Raw genomic sequence first — 14,688 nt, forward strand, 5'->3', positions numbered from 1 at the left:
GAAGGCTGAGGCATCAGCAGCTTGTCTTCTAGCCCCAAGCTCTCCATTGGCCCCAACCTCGCCTTGTTTGCTGACTCACGGCCAGTTCCCCCATCTCTGACATAGGAAGACAGCACCCCCCTTTTCTGCCTCCGGAGGTGAAGTGAGGTAGCAATGAGGCTGCTTGTGAGAACATTCACTTATCTGAAGGTTCTTCCTTGAGCCTGGCAGCGTGTGGTTGCAAGATGGCGGCTCTGTTGGGGCTTGGGTTCAGTGTGTGGCTGTGAACCTCACAGTTGTCTTCCTTAGACCAGTAGAGCTGAGTCGTATTGATCATGACCCTGACTTTTTTCCCTGACAAGAGTCTGTCATTAGTCTGATCGAATAAAGCCCTGTCTTTCTCTTGCGAATGGTATGGTTTTGCAGAGACCACTTAACTAATCGGAGCCCAAAGTTTCCTTTTCTTTTTCTTTGATTTTTTCTTCCTTTCTTTCTCTCCTTTTCTCTCTCCTCTCCTTCCTTCTCTCCTCCTTCCTTCCTTTTTTTAGCTTCAGAGGTAGAATTTAGTGATTGATCAGTTGCATATAACACCCAGTGTCATTACATCAAGTGTCCTCCTCAATGTCCATCCCCCAGTTAGCTCTTCCCCCCACCTACCTCCCTTCCAGCAGCCTTCAATTTGTTTCCTAGAGTTAGACATCTCTTATGGTTTGCTTCCCTCTCAATTTTCATCTTATTTTATTTTTTCTTCCCTTCCCCTGTGTTCATCTGTTTTGTTTCTTAAATTCCTTAAGAAACATTGATGTGGAATTTCTTAAATTCCACATAAAAGTGAAATCATATGGTATTTGTCTTTCTCTTATTTTGCTTGGCATAATACCTTCTACTTCCATCCACATCATTGCAAATGGCAAGATTTCATTCTTTTTGATGCCTGAGTAATAGTCATCTCTGTGTGTGTGTGTGTGTGTGTGTGTGTGTGTGTGTGTGTATCACATCATCTTTATCCATTCATCTGTCAATGGAAATTGACCTGGTGAGCCCCAGGTTTGTTTGTTTGTTTGTTTTTAATCTGTAAAACAAAGGTGACAATACAAACCTTGCAGGCTGGTTGCGAGAAGATAGGACTTCGCTTGTATAAAATAGCAGCCACACAGTGACTATCCAAATAGTTGCCAATATTGGGAAAGAGGAATGACCCAGAAAGGGTCACAGAGAATCAGAGTAAGGCTCCTGCTTGGCCACTTTTTGTGGTGGTTCCTGCTGTGGTTGAAGTCATGCCACTCACAGAGCTCAGATTGAGAGAGGATAACCGACCCTGTGGCCCATACCTGTAGTATCCAGGTAATTGAGATTGGGTATATTCTTAATTACTATTATATACTTAAAATATACTGCTATATTATTCAGGTCTTTAAGAGAAAGGAAATCTAGTCACATGCAACATCTTGAACAAACCTTGAGGACATTATGCTAAGTGAAATAAGACAGATACTGATGTGATCCTGCTTTTATGAGGTATCTAGAGTAGTCACATGCATAGAGACAGAAAGTAGAATGGTGGTCCCAGGAGCTGGAGCCGGGGGTCAGGGGGAGTTGTTTAATGCATCTGCAAGAGGAAGAATTCTGGAGATTATACAATGTATAATCTCTAAAATGTACTAACACTTAGGATCTGAACACTTAAAAATGATGAAGATGGTAAATCATATGTCTATTTTACCACAATTTAAAGTAATTTAAAAGCTTATTAAGCATGTGCCCATTGTCAGACATTATCCTGGCAAAGGGGAGACAGTGTGAGTAAAATCAAACATGGCCGCCCTCTCCCATTATGGAGCTCAGGGGCTGGCAGGGAAGGTGCGTGTCAAATGGAGAATGATTTTAATGGGCAAGAGAGCAGCCAGAACATGTGCTACAACTGGTACCATGAGAACTTCCAGTCAGGGAACCTGACTTCATTAGGGAGGCCAGGCCAAGAGCCAAGGCAAGCGGGACAAAGGAAGACCATTCCAGGAACATGTAGAGCATGAGCCAAAGCGGTGAGAAGGGAAGATCTGCAAGAAGCCAGTGTGCCAGAAAGCAGAGGGTGGAAGGAAGCCTGTGTGAGAGGAGGCCGGTGAAGACCCAGGGGGCAGACCGCACAGCTGTGGTGGCCATAGTGAGGAGGTTTGTCTTTCTTCCTGAGCAGGCTGGGAGGGTAACTGTTCAGGTTTCTGAGTGAGGTTGGGGAGATAGAAAAGCAGGTTTGTGTTTTGAAAAGGTTAATCTAAAGGAACATTTTTCTTGTAAGGACAATTCTTATCAAACTCAAACAGGTGTATCTCAACTATCCATGTGGAGAAATTGAGCAAGTCTCCTAAGTGCTTCTCAGGGCTCTGGTGATAGGTCCTATATCCTGATGTTCACAAGGCCCCTGTAAGAGTCCACACAGAGACCCACATCCTGTAAGGCCAGATGGTTACAGATTATAATCAAGCTAACGAACTGCTTGATTATGAAGCAGTTCATAATGATGATGAACATGTCTTCATAACTAAAATGTCAAAAAAGATGCGTACAACTATGTTTTTTATGTGACTCAGGGTTAGCAAAGTATCAAAGATTATTGAACATATCTATCATTGCACTGTCTGGGTATTCTGTTGGGTCAATGAGATATGGGTAAATAGTAAAGATTTTTTAATTAACCATTTTCTATTTACCAATTTTTTGCTGTCCTTATAGAAAAATCAACAAGTATATTTTAATTAAGATATTCGTGTAAGTTGTGTTCTTTTTACAGAAATACTGAGACAGCTTTTTTGCAATAGCTTTGTTAAATATATTGACTATTGTACAACTCATCTATTCAAAGCTAGAATTCATCTCAAATCACTTTAGTTGTGAGATAGGTTCTCATTAATTTCAGTCTGGAATGTGCCCCTGCTTGGGGCACACCAACCTGAATTGTTACAGAATCCTTAAAGCAATATTGAGATTTGAAAATGGACCCCAAATAGAACATAACTTGTGGTTGTGAGTTTGCAGGAGGAGTGAGAAAGCAAACATGGTAATGGGATCTCATACAATAAGTTATCTTTTTTTACTGAGATATAATTAACATGTTACATTATATTCACTTTAGGTACAATAAATTATCACAAAATGTTAGAAAATATTTCAGTTGCATCATATCAATCTCTTTCATTAAACTACAACTCTCATTGTCTTTTCATACAATAGTTCGGTCTGATATTAACATGAAGTCCTGGCATCATATTTCACACGTCATATCTGGACATCCCTACGAATTTAGAGTAGTAGGAATGGTTTGATGCATAAACTGTTCCTCAAGTGCCATGTGCAGGGATTGTGACTTTGGAGTTGCTCCTGAACGACAAAGTGAAATGAGAGGAGGAACAAGAATACAGACAGTTGGCAAAACTGGGGATGGTGATTGTGCAAGGATCAGTTGTGTTCATGTATCTGAAAGACAGGAATGGGCAGGTGAATCAGACTTCTGTCCTCTTGCTCAAATGCTCCCCGAGCTCTGAGGCAGCCTCCATCACCACTACTGCTGTACTGGCAAGTGATGAAACCCTCAAACATTTGGACATAGCTGCCTATTGTCAGAGGAGCTCGGGACAAGGGATGTGGGGAAGCAGTTCTCTGGGGCCAAGATGGTGTTAGTTACAAGAGATGATGGTTAGAATTACTCCAAGGCACGGAGACACTCATGAACCTGTAGTAAATTGTGTGTGTGTGTGTGTGTGTGTGTGCGCGCGCGCGCGTGTGTGTGTTAGAGTAAGAGAAGGAGAGTGAGAGATGCACAGGGTAGGAGATAGGGACCCCTCTGCCTGGTGTCTAGGATACTACTACTGTACTACTGGCAGGCCCTTTCCAAGTTCATGTTCACCCAATCAACCTATTCTTCATAATATAGACCAACATGGCCAGGAGGGTCTTTATTTCTCAGCGTGCTCCTTTCAAAAACCACTGACTGTGTTTTCCCCCTTGTGTTGTCTTACCAGGAACTGGTGAAAGTGGCAAAAGCACCTTTATCAAGCAAATGAGAATCATCCATGGGTCCGGTTACAGCGATGAAGATAGAAAGGGGTTCACGAAGCTGGTTTACCAAAACATATTCACCGCCATGCAAGCCATGATCAGAGCCATGGACACTCTGAGGATACACTACGTGTGTGAGCAGAATAAGGTAAAGTGCCTCAGGGGCATTGGCCCTGCTTGCGGGTGCATGCTTTTCTTCTCTAGATAGCAGGTGGCTGTGGACGGAAGGATGGTCAGGGTGCTTTGGTCAGAAACATAGAACCCCATGGAGCTTCAGCTCCAGAAGAGTGTGGTGAACTTCAGCTCCACGGTCTGTCTTCTGCTGGAGTTCCGTCATGAGGGTACTGTGGTGGTCCCTAGTGCACTGGCTTCCAGAAACGCATCCATTTAGATTCCTTTTTTTCAGGTACTGAGAGAAGGAAGACATACACATTTACTCGTAAAGCTAAGATACCCCGTGAATTTCTCCATTGGCGCAGTAGAGATCTTGGGCTTTTCCAGAATGCCCAGTCTTAGGAAATCGTGTCATAGATGCCCTGCACACCACTCAGAGCTGTTGGTGGGGTTTTCTTTCTTTATTTTTGGAGCTAAATGATGGTTTAGAAATGTGATGCTTATGTCTCAACTGGCACCAGACTCTCATAAAGTACTAGTATCAAGCTGGTATTTACTTTGCTATCGCTACTGGTTATTTAAAATACAGTTATGTTTCAGGGGCACCTGGATGGTTCAGTATGTTAAGAGTCTGCCTTTGGCTCAGGTCATGATCTTGGGGTCCTGGGATCAAGTCCTGCATGCTCTCTGCGCAGTGGGGAGCCTGCTTTTCCCTTTCCCTCTGCCCCACCCCTGCCACCTTGTGCTCTCTCTCTCTTGCTTGCTCTCTCTCAAGTAAATAAGTAAAATCTTTTAAAAAATACAGTTTTGTTTCAAAACATAAGAAAATAATGAAACAAGAGTGTGGAGGGAGGAGGCAAATACAATTTTATATGGTATATTGGAAGGCAAATCCATTGGAAAATACTGAGTTCATTTAAAATCTAGATCAGGAATAGTTTTGTTTTGTTTTTTATTTTTTCTTTATTTTTTTTTATTTTTAATTTTTTATTAACATACAATGTATTATTAGCCCCAGGGGTACAGGTCTGTGAATTGCCAGGCTACACACTTCACAGCACTCACCATAGCACATACCCTCCCCAGTGTCCATAACCCAGCCACCCTCTCTCTACCCCCCTCCTCTCAGCAACCCTCAGTTTGTTTTGTGAGATTAAGAGTCTCTTATGGCTTGTCTCCCTCCTGATCCCATCTTGTTTCACTTTTTCCTTCCCTGTCCCCCAAACCCTCCATGTTGCCTCTCAAATTCTTCATATCAGGGAGATCATATGATAATTGTCTTTGTCTGATTGACTTATTTTGCTCAGCATAACACCTTCTAGTTCCATCCACATCATTGCAAATGGCAAGATTTCATTTCTTTTGATGACTGCATAGTATTGCATTGTGTATATATACCACATCTTCTTTATCCATTCATCTGTTGATGGACATCTAGGCTCTTTCCATAGTTTGGCTATGGTGGACATTGCTGCTATAAACATTCAGGTGTACATGCCCCTTCAGATCACTGTATTTGTATCTTTAGGGTAAATACCCAACAGTGCGATTGCTGGGTCATAGGGTAGCTCTCTTTTCAACTTTTTGAGGAACCTCCATGCTGTTTTCCAAGTGGCTGCACCAGTTTGCATTCCCACCAACAGTGTAGGAGGGTTCCCCATTCTCCGCATCCTTACCAGCATCTGTCATTTCCTGACTTGTTAATTTTAGCCATTCTGACTGGTGTGAGGTGGTATCTCTAGGAATAGTTCATTTAAAATAATTGATACCGGGGCGCCTGGGTGGCTCAGTGGATTAAGCCGCTGCCTTCGGCTCAGGTCATGATCTCAGTGTCCTGGGATCGAGCCCCACAGTGGACTCTCTGCTCAGCAGGGAGCCTGCTTCCCCTTCTCTCTCTGCCTAACTCTCTGCCTACTTGTGATCTCTCTCTGTCAAATAAATAAATAAAATCTTTTAAAAAAATAAAATAAAATAATTGATACCATGATACAACAAGACCTTATGATAAATAGGAAAATTCTGTCTCAGATGAGTCTCTTGTGGGTCTACTAAAAAGAATTTAGCTGCTAAAATATCAGCATTGCATGGGCTTTAGTGTGGACCCCAATGACAACTTTCTCATGAACTTGTAGCAACTGTATTCATCTGTATTTTATATATGGTCTACAAAGAGTTTTAAAGTAGTGAATCTAAGTTTTTTATTCAGTGACTGAATTACATGGGGACATTGCATGTACCTAATTTTTGACTTACCTTTCTATTATGTCTGCAACTTCATGTCTTTACCACCATTTCCTTATACTTTTGAAGAAATGAAGGAATGTATCTTGCTTCAACCTTCAAAAATGTTATGCTGAAAAATGTGTGTATATGGGGTTGGGTTGGAGAATTAACCTTTAGTATATCTGGTGCCAAGCAATGTGATAGGTGCATACTGAACCATTGGGAGATTCTAGAAGTGACTGTAGGGGCACCTGGGTGGCTCAGTGGTTAAAGCCTCTGCCTTCGGTTCAGGTCATGATCCCAGGGTCCTGGGATCCAGCCTCACATCGGGGCTCTCTGCTCGGCAGGGAGCCTGCCTCCTCCTCTCTCTCTCTGCCTGCCTCTCTGCCTACTTGTGATCTGTCAAAAAAAAAAAAAAAAGATAAAAAAAGATAGAAGTGACTGTAGTGGGTCTGTGGTATGTTGGTTTTGATACATGTCTTGTATCTGGTTGAAAGTGTGCAATTCTGGGGCGCATGGGTGAACTCATTTGATTGAGTAGCCCACTCCTGGTTTCCGCTCAGGTCATAATCTCAGGATCTTGTGAAGTATCCCTGTGCTGGGCTCAGCATCTCATCTGCTTGAGATTCTCTCTCTCCTTTATCCTCTCCCTCTGCCCCTCCCGCTGCTTCTGTGCTCTCTCTGTCTCTGAGATAAATAAATCTTTTGTAAAAATTGTATAATTCTTTTTTAATCACTTACACAGTTGACCCTTGAACACCATGGGTTTGAATTGCGTAGGTCCGCTCACTTGCAGATTATTTCAATAAATACAGTAATATAAAGATTTACATTCTTTCATGGTTCTGGAGGCTAGCAGCCTGAAGTCAAGGTTGACGGATTCCACTTGGAGGCTCTGAGGGAGCCTCTGTTTTGTGCTTCTTCTGGTGATGCTAGATATCCTTGGAGCCCATTGGCTTGTAAACATGTCACCCCAGTCCCTGCCTGTTCTCACACAGTTATCTCCTTTGTGATTCTGTTCTTATGGCATTCTCCTCTTTGTGTCCAAATTTCCCTCTTTTTATAAGGACACCTATCATTGGATGAGAGCCCACCCTCATCCCAAAGATGACCTCATCAGAACTTGATTATACCTATAAAGACACTATTTCCAAATACAGTTACTTTCTGAGATATGGGGGTGGGATGAATTTAGGGGGACATTATCCAACCCAGGGCAGTCTGCCCTCTGCCCCCCCATGCATGTTAATTCCACATGCAAAATTTATTTGTCCCATTCCAGCATGAACTCTAAGTCTCAAATCTAATTGAAATCTCAACTCAAAATTTTCCAAATCTCATCATTTAAATCATGCAAATCAGGTGAGATTCTGGATATGGTCTATGCTGGGGTCAGATTCCTCTCCTGTCTCCTCCTCATTTGCTGTATCTGGCTCCCTTCTCATGCCTTCTTTCTTTCTATTCCAAGTACCAACATTTATGCTTCATAAACTTCTTCTTAGCCCTCATAAAAATGCCTGGGATGAACCATAGGCTTACGGAGAGGCACAAGATTGAGTAGGAAGAACACTGGTTGGGTTCCCAAAAATCTGGGCTCTGTTCATGGTTCCCCTGTGGGCCTTGGGCAAGACTCAGCAATCTTTTTCTGTCAAGGACCAGAGAATAAATGTTTCTGGCTTTCAGGGCCATAGACTCTCTTTTCTGCTCTGTCGTAGTGCAAAATCACCCGTAGGAGAGGTGTCAACAAACGAGTGGGCTCACTTGGAAACTATTTGCAAAATGTAAATGCTATTCCTAACTCGTGAGCCGTACAAAAACAGGCGACAAGTGGATTTTATCCACAGGCTGTGGTGGCCCACCCGAGTCCTTGGGGAAGCCATGCAACCTCCCTGGTCTTCCGTTTCCCCAAAGGTTAAATGCAGACAACACATGTTCTGTCTCCTTCCTAAGCCAACATGGGCAAAAGGAAGTGCAGGACACATGAAATGACACTCCAGAAATACAAGGTTATTATTGGGCCAAGTTCAAAACCCAAAAATGGACTTACTGTTTCTTCTATTACTTGTTTAGGTCTTTGTCAGGCATTCCTTCTGTACTGTTTGCAAAATAATTTTTTCTGGGGGCTAGTCCCGATTCCAAAGGTGAAACTGTAACAAAGTACCCTGCTTAGATCATAAGATAATAAAATGATTAGTGTTCATGTATTAAGTAATGAGTGTAGGAAGCTTGATACACGTGTTCTTTACCGAGTATTACATGACTTGAAACAAATAATTAGTTAGGAGGGTGAGAAATAGAACCTTAAATAGTTTTATAATCAATCTTTTCCTTGCTTATTACTATTTAATTCCATTATTTTGTATTTTTCAGAGGTGGGAACACTTTCTTGGAAGTATGTAGAAGAGAACTAAGTGATTAGGGTGTATTTAATTATTAAGTAGGTTCTGTGCCCAGTGTGGGGCTTGACCTTAGGACCCTGAGTTGAAGGCTCTATGAACTGGGCCACCAGGTGCCCCTAGAGGGTCTTATTTTACATGGTAGTGATTTTATTGCTCAGCTAGGTTGTTAAAAATCTCTGCCTATGACTTGATAGGCTTCTTTTTATTTTTTTGGAAGATTTTATTTATTTATTTGACAGATCACAAGTAGGCAGAGAGGTAGGCAGAGAGAGAGGAGGAAGCAGGCTCCCTGCTGAGCAGAGAGCCCGATGCGGGGCTCGATCCCAGGACCCTGGGATCATAAGCTGGGCCGAAGGCAGAGGCTTTAACCCACTGAGCCACCCAGGTGCCCCTTGATAGGCTTCTTATGAAGGAAATGTATCAGGAATTTAGTTCAGCATTTGGTTTTTAACCAATGTGTTTTGGTTTTTTTTTTTCTAATTAAGATATATAGCCTGAAAGATTATTTTCTTATACCTTTCCTGTTTTGTTTTGTTTTTTTTTTTTTTAAGGGATGATTCATATGTGTTTGCTCACTGTGTTGATAAGGCTTAATTTTCATGAATGTCTCTCAAGAGTGTCGTATGAGCACATAGTAGAATTTATGACTTCTTGAATAAATATTACAAAGGCAATTGCTCAGTGGCAGGGCTTCTAAATGGAGTCAGCTTATAACTCATGTTTACTAGTGATGATTTCACTGAAGCCTGAAGAGCTTCATATTTTTTTGCTGTTTGTAGCCTGTCCAACTTGGGAAATTCTCATTCTAGGCTTGTCCTGCAGTAAAGAAAATACTTTTTATCCTTCTAAAGGTTCCACAGAATCTGTGTGGATGATGGCAAGTGTGTATTTCCCAAGGGCAAAGGACAGCGCTGCCTGACTTCTCAAAAGCCTTTTTGTTCTATGGTCAGTGATCCCTGGAAAAATGAGAAAGGTCTCCAGGCTCTTGGGCTGCTGACTGCAGCTCTTCCCCTGCCCTCCTGCTCAGGAGACCTCTTCACCCCACTGGGTTATTACAGACAGCTCATTGCAAGGGCTCCTCGCAAAAAGATCTTTAAAAAGGAGAGTTAATCATTAAGCACTAAGATGATTTTGCCTGCCTTTCTGAGCCAAGTACCTCATTTCTGATTCAGCGTTTCTGAACGTGTGAAGTCTGAAATTCCCTGCAAAAAGCATCTGAGTCTTCCACTGGTTGCTTTTGCTGAATTCCAAGGCACCTTTGAGAGGATAGGCTTGGGCCTTCCTGCCAGAAACAGCTCTCAAGAGCCTGAATTGCAGAGTTGGGGGTGTGGAGGGGGGTGTTTACTTGATGCACGGGACCTTTGCAAGTTCTGTTTGAAGTCGTGCGGGCCCTGCATTTGGGTAACAGGATGCCTTTGTCACCAGTTCCTCGCTGTGGCTTGAGTTTTGGTGCCCACGTTTCGCTCTCCTGACTGCTAGGTGTATCAGGCCCCAGGATGCTGCCGACCTTCGTTCTCAGTCTTGGCTGCACATTGGAATCACCTGGGAAGCTTTGCTGCTGCCCCCCCCCCCCCCCACCCAGGTACCACCTGAAGAAAGTCCATGCTTAGTATTCTTGGAATGTAGCCTGAACTTTTAGAACTTTTAGAAGCCTCTGCAGTGCTTCTCATTAAGTGGCTACGGCTGAGAAGCACTGATAGAAATCCCTTAACATTATTTGGAAGTGTTCAGTCTGGGTGCTGCTTTCCTATCAACCTTTTGGTAATGGGGAAGGGGACTTCTGGGAATCTTTTGCATAGAGTGACCTCATTCATCTCCACCCAAGGGTAAGCTGAAGGGTGGGCACTGGGGATGTTCGCTTTGTTCCGCTGAATCGGCTGCCTTGCTGACTTTTGTGAGGGTAGCATCTCCAAGGCGACCTAGATGATTCAGGGCAGACTCTCTGTTTCCTTTGAATGTTACAGGGGCCTCGACAGCCAGCCTCGGACCAGGAGCTTCCAGGAATTGGGTGGGGGTCGGGAGAGAGGGAGGAGCCCCATCTTCATCCCGTCCCCATCCGGGAGGTCGTGGCAATGGTGCTTTCTCCTCCTCCTCTTCCTACTGTTGTTGACATAGAAATGATCATTTCTTTGTTGGTCAGTAAAGAATCAGGGATGCAGGTCAGGCTGATCGTCTGCTCAAGGTATAGAGGCTGTTTGTAGTCAACATACCTTACAGGTCCTACGTGGAGATCCTACACCAGGAAATGAAGTCGTTAAATATTTTTACTCATCGTTAATAGATACTTTTATTTGTTGAGATGGTAATTCACCAGGTATACGACTTAAACATCAAATAGCCAACTTCACATTGAAGCAATGAAGTCTAGTATTTTCGGGTCAGGATCAAGGATATTACTTTTTTTTTTTTTTTTTTTTTTAACACCAAAAGGAGGCTTGATAATGTTTCATATCAGTGTGTGTGTGTGGAGCAATTCGCCTTAACCTCATTTTCACAAAACAAGGGGCTGAATTCCAGATGGGTCTATTAAGACCCCTGTGAGGAAATCAGGCCCAGTTAAATGAAAATGGTCAACTTCTGCCACTTTTTTTTTTTTTTTTAAAGATTTTATTTATTTATTTGACACAGAGAGATCACAAGCAGGCAGAGAGGCAGGCAGAGAGAGAGGAGGAAGCAGGCTCCCCGTGGAGCAGAGAGCCCGATGCGGGACTCGATCCCAGGACCCTGAGATCATGACCTGAGCCGAAGGCAGCGGCTTAACCCACTGAGCCACCCAGGTGCCCCTGCCACTTTTTTTTATAGAAGAGTTTCTCAGAGCTTGAAGTTTTTTAAGACCCTCTTATTTTCTAATTTTTAAAACATCTGTTTAAATACATTTTTCAGTCCCACTTCCTCATCCAGTCTGAAAAGTCAGCTTCTGCATGAGCTTCTGGGAACAGAGAGACTAATGTTGAGACTTTGGCTGGAACCCAGGGTTGCTGGTTCTCTGGCAAATGTTAAATTCATTCTCTTTCTTTCTGTGTCCCATTGGATATTAAAAATCGCATGGTACATTTTTCTCCTTAGTAAGAACTTGGAGTTCTCGCTAGTGTCATAATAACAACAAGAAGAAATTCTCCACCAAAATCTTGGGCTGGAGTTTTTCCATTTATGCCAGTAGTTCTCGGATTAATCAGCGTTGACTTTACTGTGAAAATTGCTGTAATCAGAGCTTGAAATATAAGAGTTTGGAAAACAGGAAAGAATAAGATGGAGAAAGAACCGGGTTTCTCCTTTATCACCATCACAGGTAAAACTAACCCCACTATCCGTTCAGCTTGGGTTGGAAGTTGAGGAAGGTTTGGGGCCAATGAGGAGTATTGAGATTGGTTTGACCATTGAAATACTCATTTCTTCCCCTACCTCAAGGCAGAGTATGAACTTTGCACATCCAAAGAAATATTTTTTTGTTTTATTTTGTTTTTAAATATTTTATTTATTTATTTGGCAGAGGTCACAAGTAGGCAGAGGCAGGCAGAGAAAGAGGAGGAAGCAGGCTCCCCATGGAGCACAGAGCCTGATGTGGGGCTCGATCCCAGGACCCTGGGATCATGACGTGAGCTGAAGGCAGAGACTTTAACCCACTGAGCCACCAAGGAGCCCCCAAAGAAATGTTTTGTTTTGTTTTGTTTTTTAAACTGTCCAGAAGGGGAAATCTCATGAAGTTAAAAATAATCCACAGTCCAGAAACCAATGTGACCATCCATCTCTTTGAACCTCTATCCATCCACCCAACATATGTGAAATATTTGCCTTGGGTCTTTTGAATTGCATCCAACTTTGTCGTTATCCTAAAATCTAAAGGTGAACATGTGATGTTCAAACTCTGTCCTGACTTAGACTCTTTAATAAAAGCTAGAATGATCCTCAGTGATGCTAAATCTTCTTAGATCTCAAGTCCTTCACAGTTGCTGTTCTTGGCAGAGCTGTGTCCTCATTTTCGGATGGTATGAAGAACCTGCACTCCTCTCAGACCTGCCTCCTCTGAACAACCCATCCCCTCATTGAGAAGGGAGTGCCACAAACATGTGACAAAACATAAATTACCCCCTGAGTTTCTACTGGAGCCCTGCCAAGGGAGTCACATGTTCTTCCAGTATTTTGAATTTAGACATAGATGCTCTCACTAACTTGATAAACTCTGCACTATTATCCTAGCCAAAATATTCTAGAAAGCATCCTGTCTGTAGTAAAAGCTTTTATTGGGGGTGGGGAGAGCTCAAATGGGATACAGTAATGACTCCATTGGAAACAAATTATTCATAGGTTGTGTGTGTACATGCAGGCGCATAGATGTATTTACAAATAAACCTACCTTTAGAGTAAAATTCATGTTTGTTAGAAGCTGGGACAGTTGGCACTTTTTTTTTTCTTTCCCATTGACACTTCCTTTGGAAGCTCAGATATTTTCAGGGAGCTTTGAGACATTGAACAAGAGAAGTCATACACTTACTTTGATTTCTAACACCCAGAACTTGGGTTTAATTAAAAATGATCTCCAGTATTCTAAAGTAGCTTCTTGTCATTCCTGTTACTTTGTATTTTGCCTCAATCAAATCTTAAAATATTTTGGCACTTTCGATTTGTAATTAGAGGTAAAGATACAGGTGTGTTTAACTTGGCCATTTACAGGATCCGGTTAGGAAATCATTTTTGTATGTTGAGTATGTAATTTACTTAAAGGTAGAAAGATGACTTTTTGGAAAATCTAGAAAAACCAACTTTTGATTTTTTTAATCACTTAGATAGTTGAAGTGTAGTTGGTTGCCAAAAGGTGGAAGATGATGCTGATTGTATTTTGGATGCCTCTGAGCTCCCTCCCTTCCTTTTATACTGAGAGCAAGGGAGGCAGTTGAAGGATTGCACCTGTGGGAGACCTTTGCAGTTGAGCAGTGACCATCCCGTCTCCCCAGGGCCCTGAACTCCTGCCCCCTCCCGTTGTATCTCTGCTTTGTGTCTTCCTGTTGAGTTGCGCGAAGGCTGGGGGTATATCATCTTCATGATCATCATGATTTTAATGCATTGATGTGTAGAGCCCTAACAATGTAAATAATTACCCCCAACAGGAAAGTCTTTCTTTCCAAGGTCAAATTAGCTCCTGGTGTACTGGAATAAGATAATAGCCGACTGTCATTTACATCCTTAATAGCCTTGGGCAGATCACCAAAGCTCTCAGTGTTTTTATTTCTTTTCTCAGCTGAGGGTAATTTGGGCTCCTGGTGATAATAGAAAATGTAAGTCTATGGGCAACCACGCTTCAAAAGCAAAAAATCATATTCTACAATGTTTTGAACATGTTACTTCTTTCATCAAAATTTAAAAAGTTATTACTTTATTAACTTCCTAGTTAATAAGACTCTACATCAAAGTACAGTTATTTTTATTGAATTATAACTAACATCACAGTGTTATGTTAGTTTCAGATTTATAGTATAATGTCTCAGTGATTCTTTACATTGCTCAGTGCTCCTTGAGGTGAGTGTCCCCTTAATTCCTTTGATTTATTTCACACACACACCCACCTCCCTCCCTCTGGCAGTCACCATGCTCTGTGTTTGAGTCTGTTTTCCTGTCTCTTTTTCTTTGTTCCTTAAATTCCACGTAAGAGAAAAATCATAAGGTATTTGTTTTTTGCTGAAAGACTTATTTCATTTAGGATTATACTCTGTAGGTCCATCCATGTTGTTTCAAATGCTAAGATCTCATGCTTTTTAATATTCTGTGGCGCACGCGCGTGCATGTGTGTGTGTACAGGTACCACATCTTATTTGTACATTTACTTATAGATGGACACTGGAATTGATTCCATATCTTGGCTATTGTAAATGATGCTGCAGTAAACTTAGGGATGCATGTATCTTTTCCAATTAGTGTTTTGTTTTCT

The 14,688-nt window shown here is 42.1% G+C and overlaps 1 protein-coding gene across 2 annotated transcripts in view; it reads left to right on the forward strand.

Moving 5' to 3' along the window:
• The window catches only part of GNA14 (G protein subunit alpha 14), a 194,282-nt gene that overhangs the window by 105,286 nt on the left and 74,308 nt on the right, over nt 1-14,688 (forward strand). For both annotated transcript variants that reach the window (XM_059142061.1, XM_059142062.1), the window contains exon 2: nt 3,993-4,177. In XM_059142061.1, coding sequence (XP_058998044.1) covers nt 3,993-4,177 — 185 coding nt within the window. The remainder of the gene's footprint in view (nt 1-3,992; nt 4,178-14,688) is intronic.

The sequence above is a fragment of the Mustela lutreola genome, chromosome 12 (assembly GCF_030435805.1).
Source record: "Mustela lutreola isolate mMusLut2 chromosome 12, mMusLut2.pri, whole genome shotgun sequence".
In the NCBI taxonomy this organism is placed as follows: Eukaryota; Metazoa; Chordata; class Mammalia; order Carnivora; family Mustelidae; genus Mustela; species Mustela lutreola.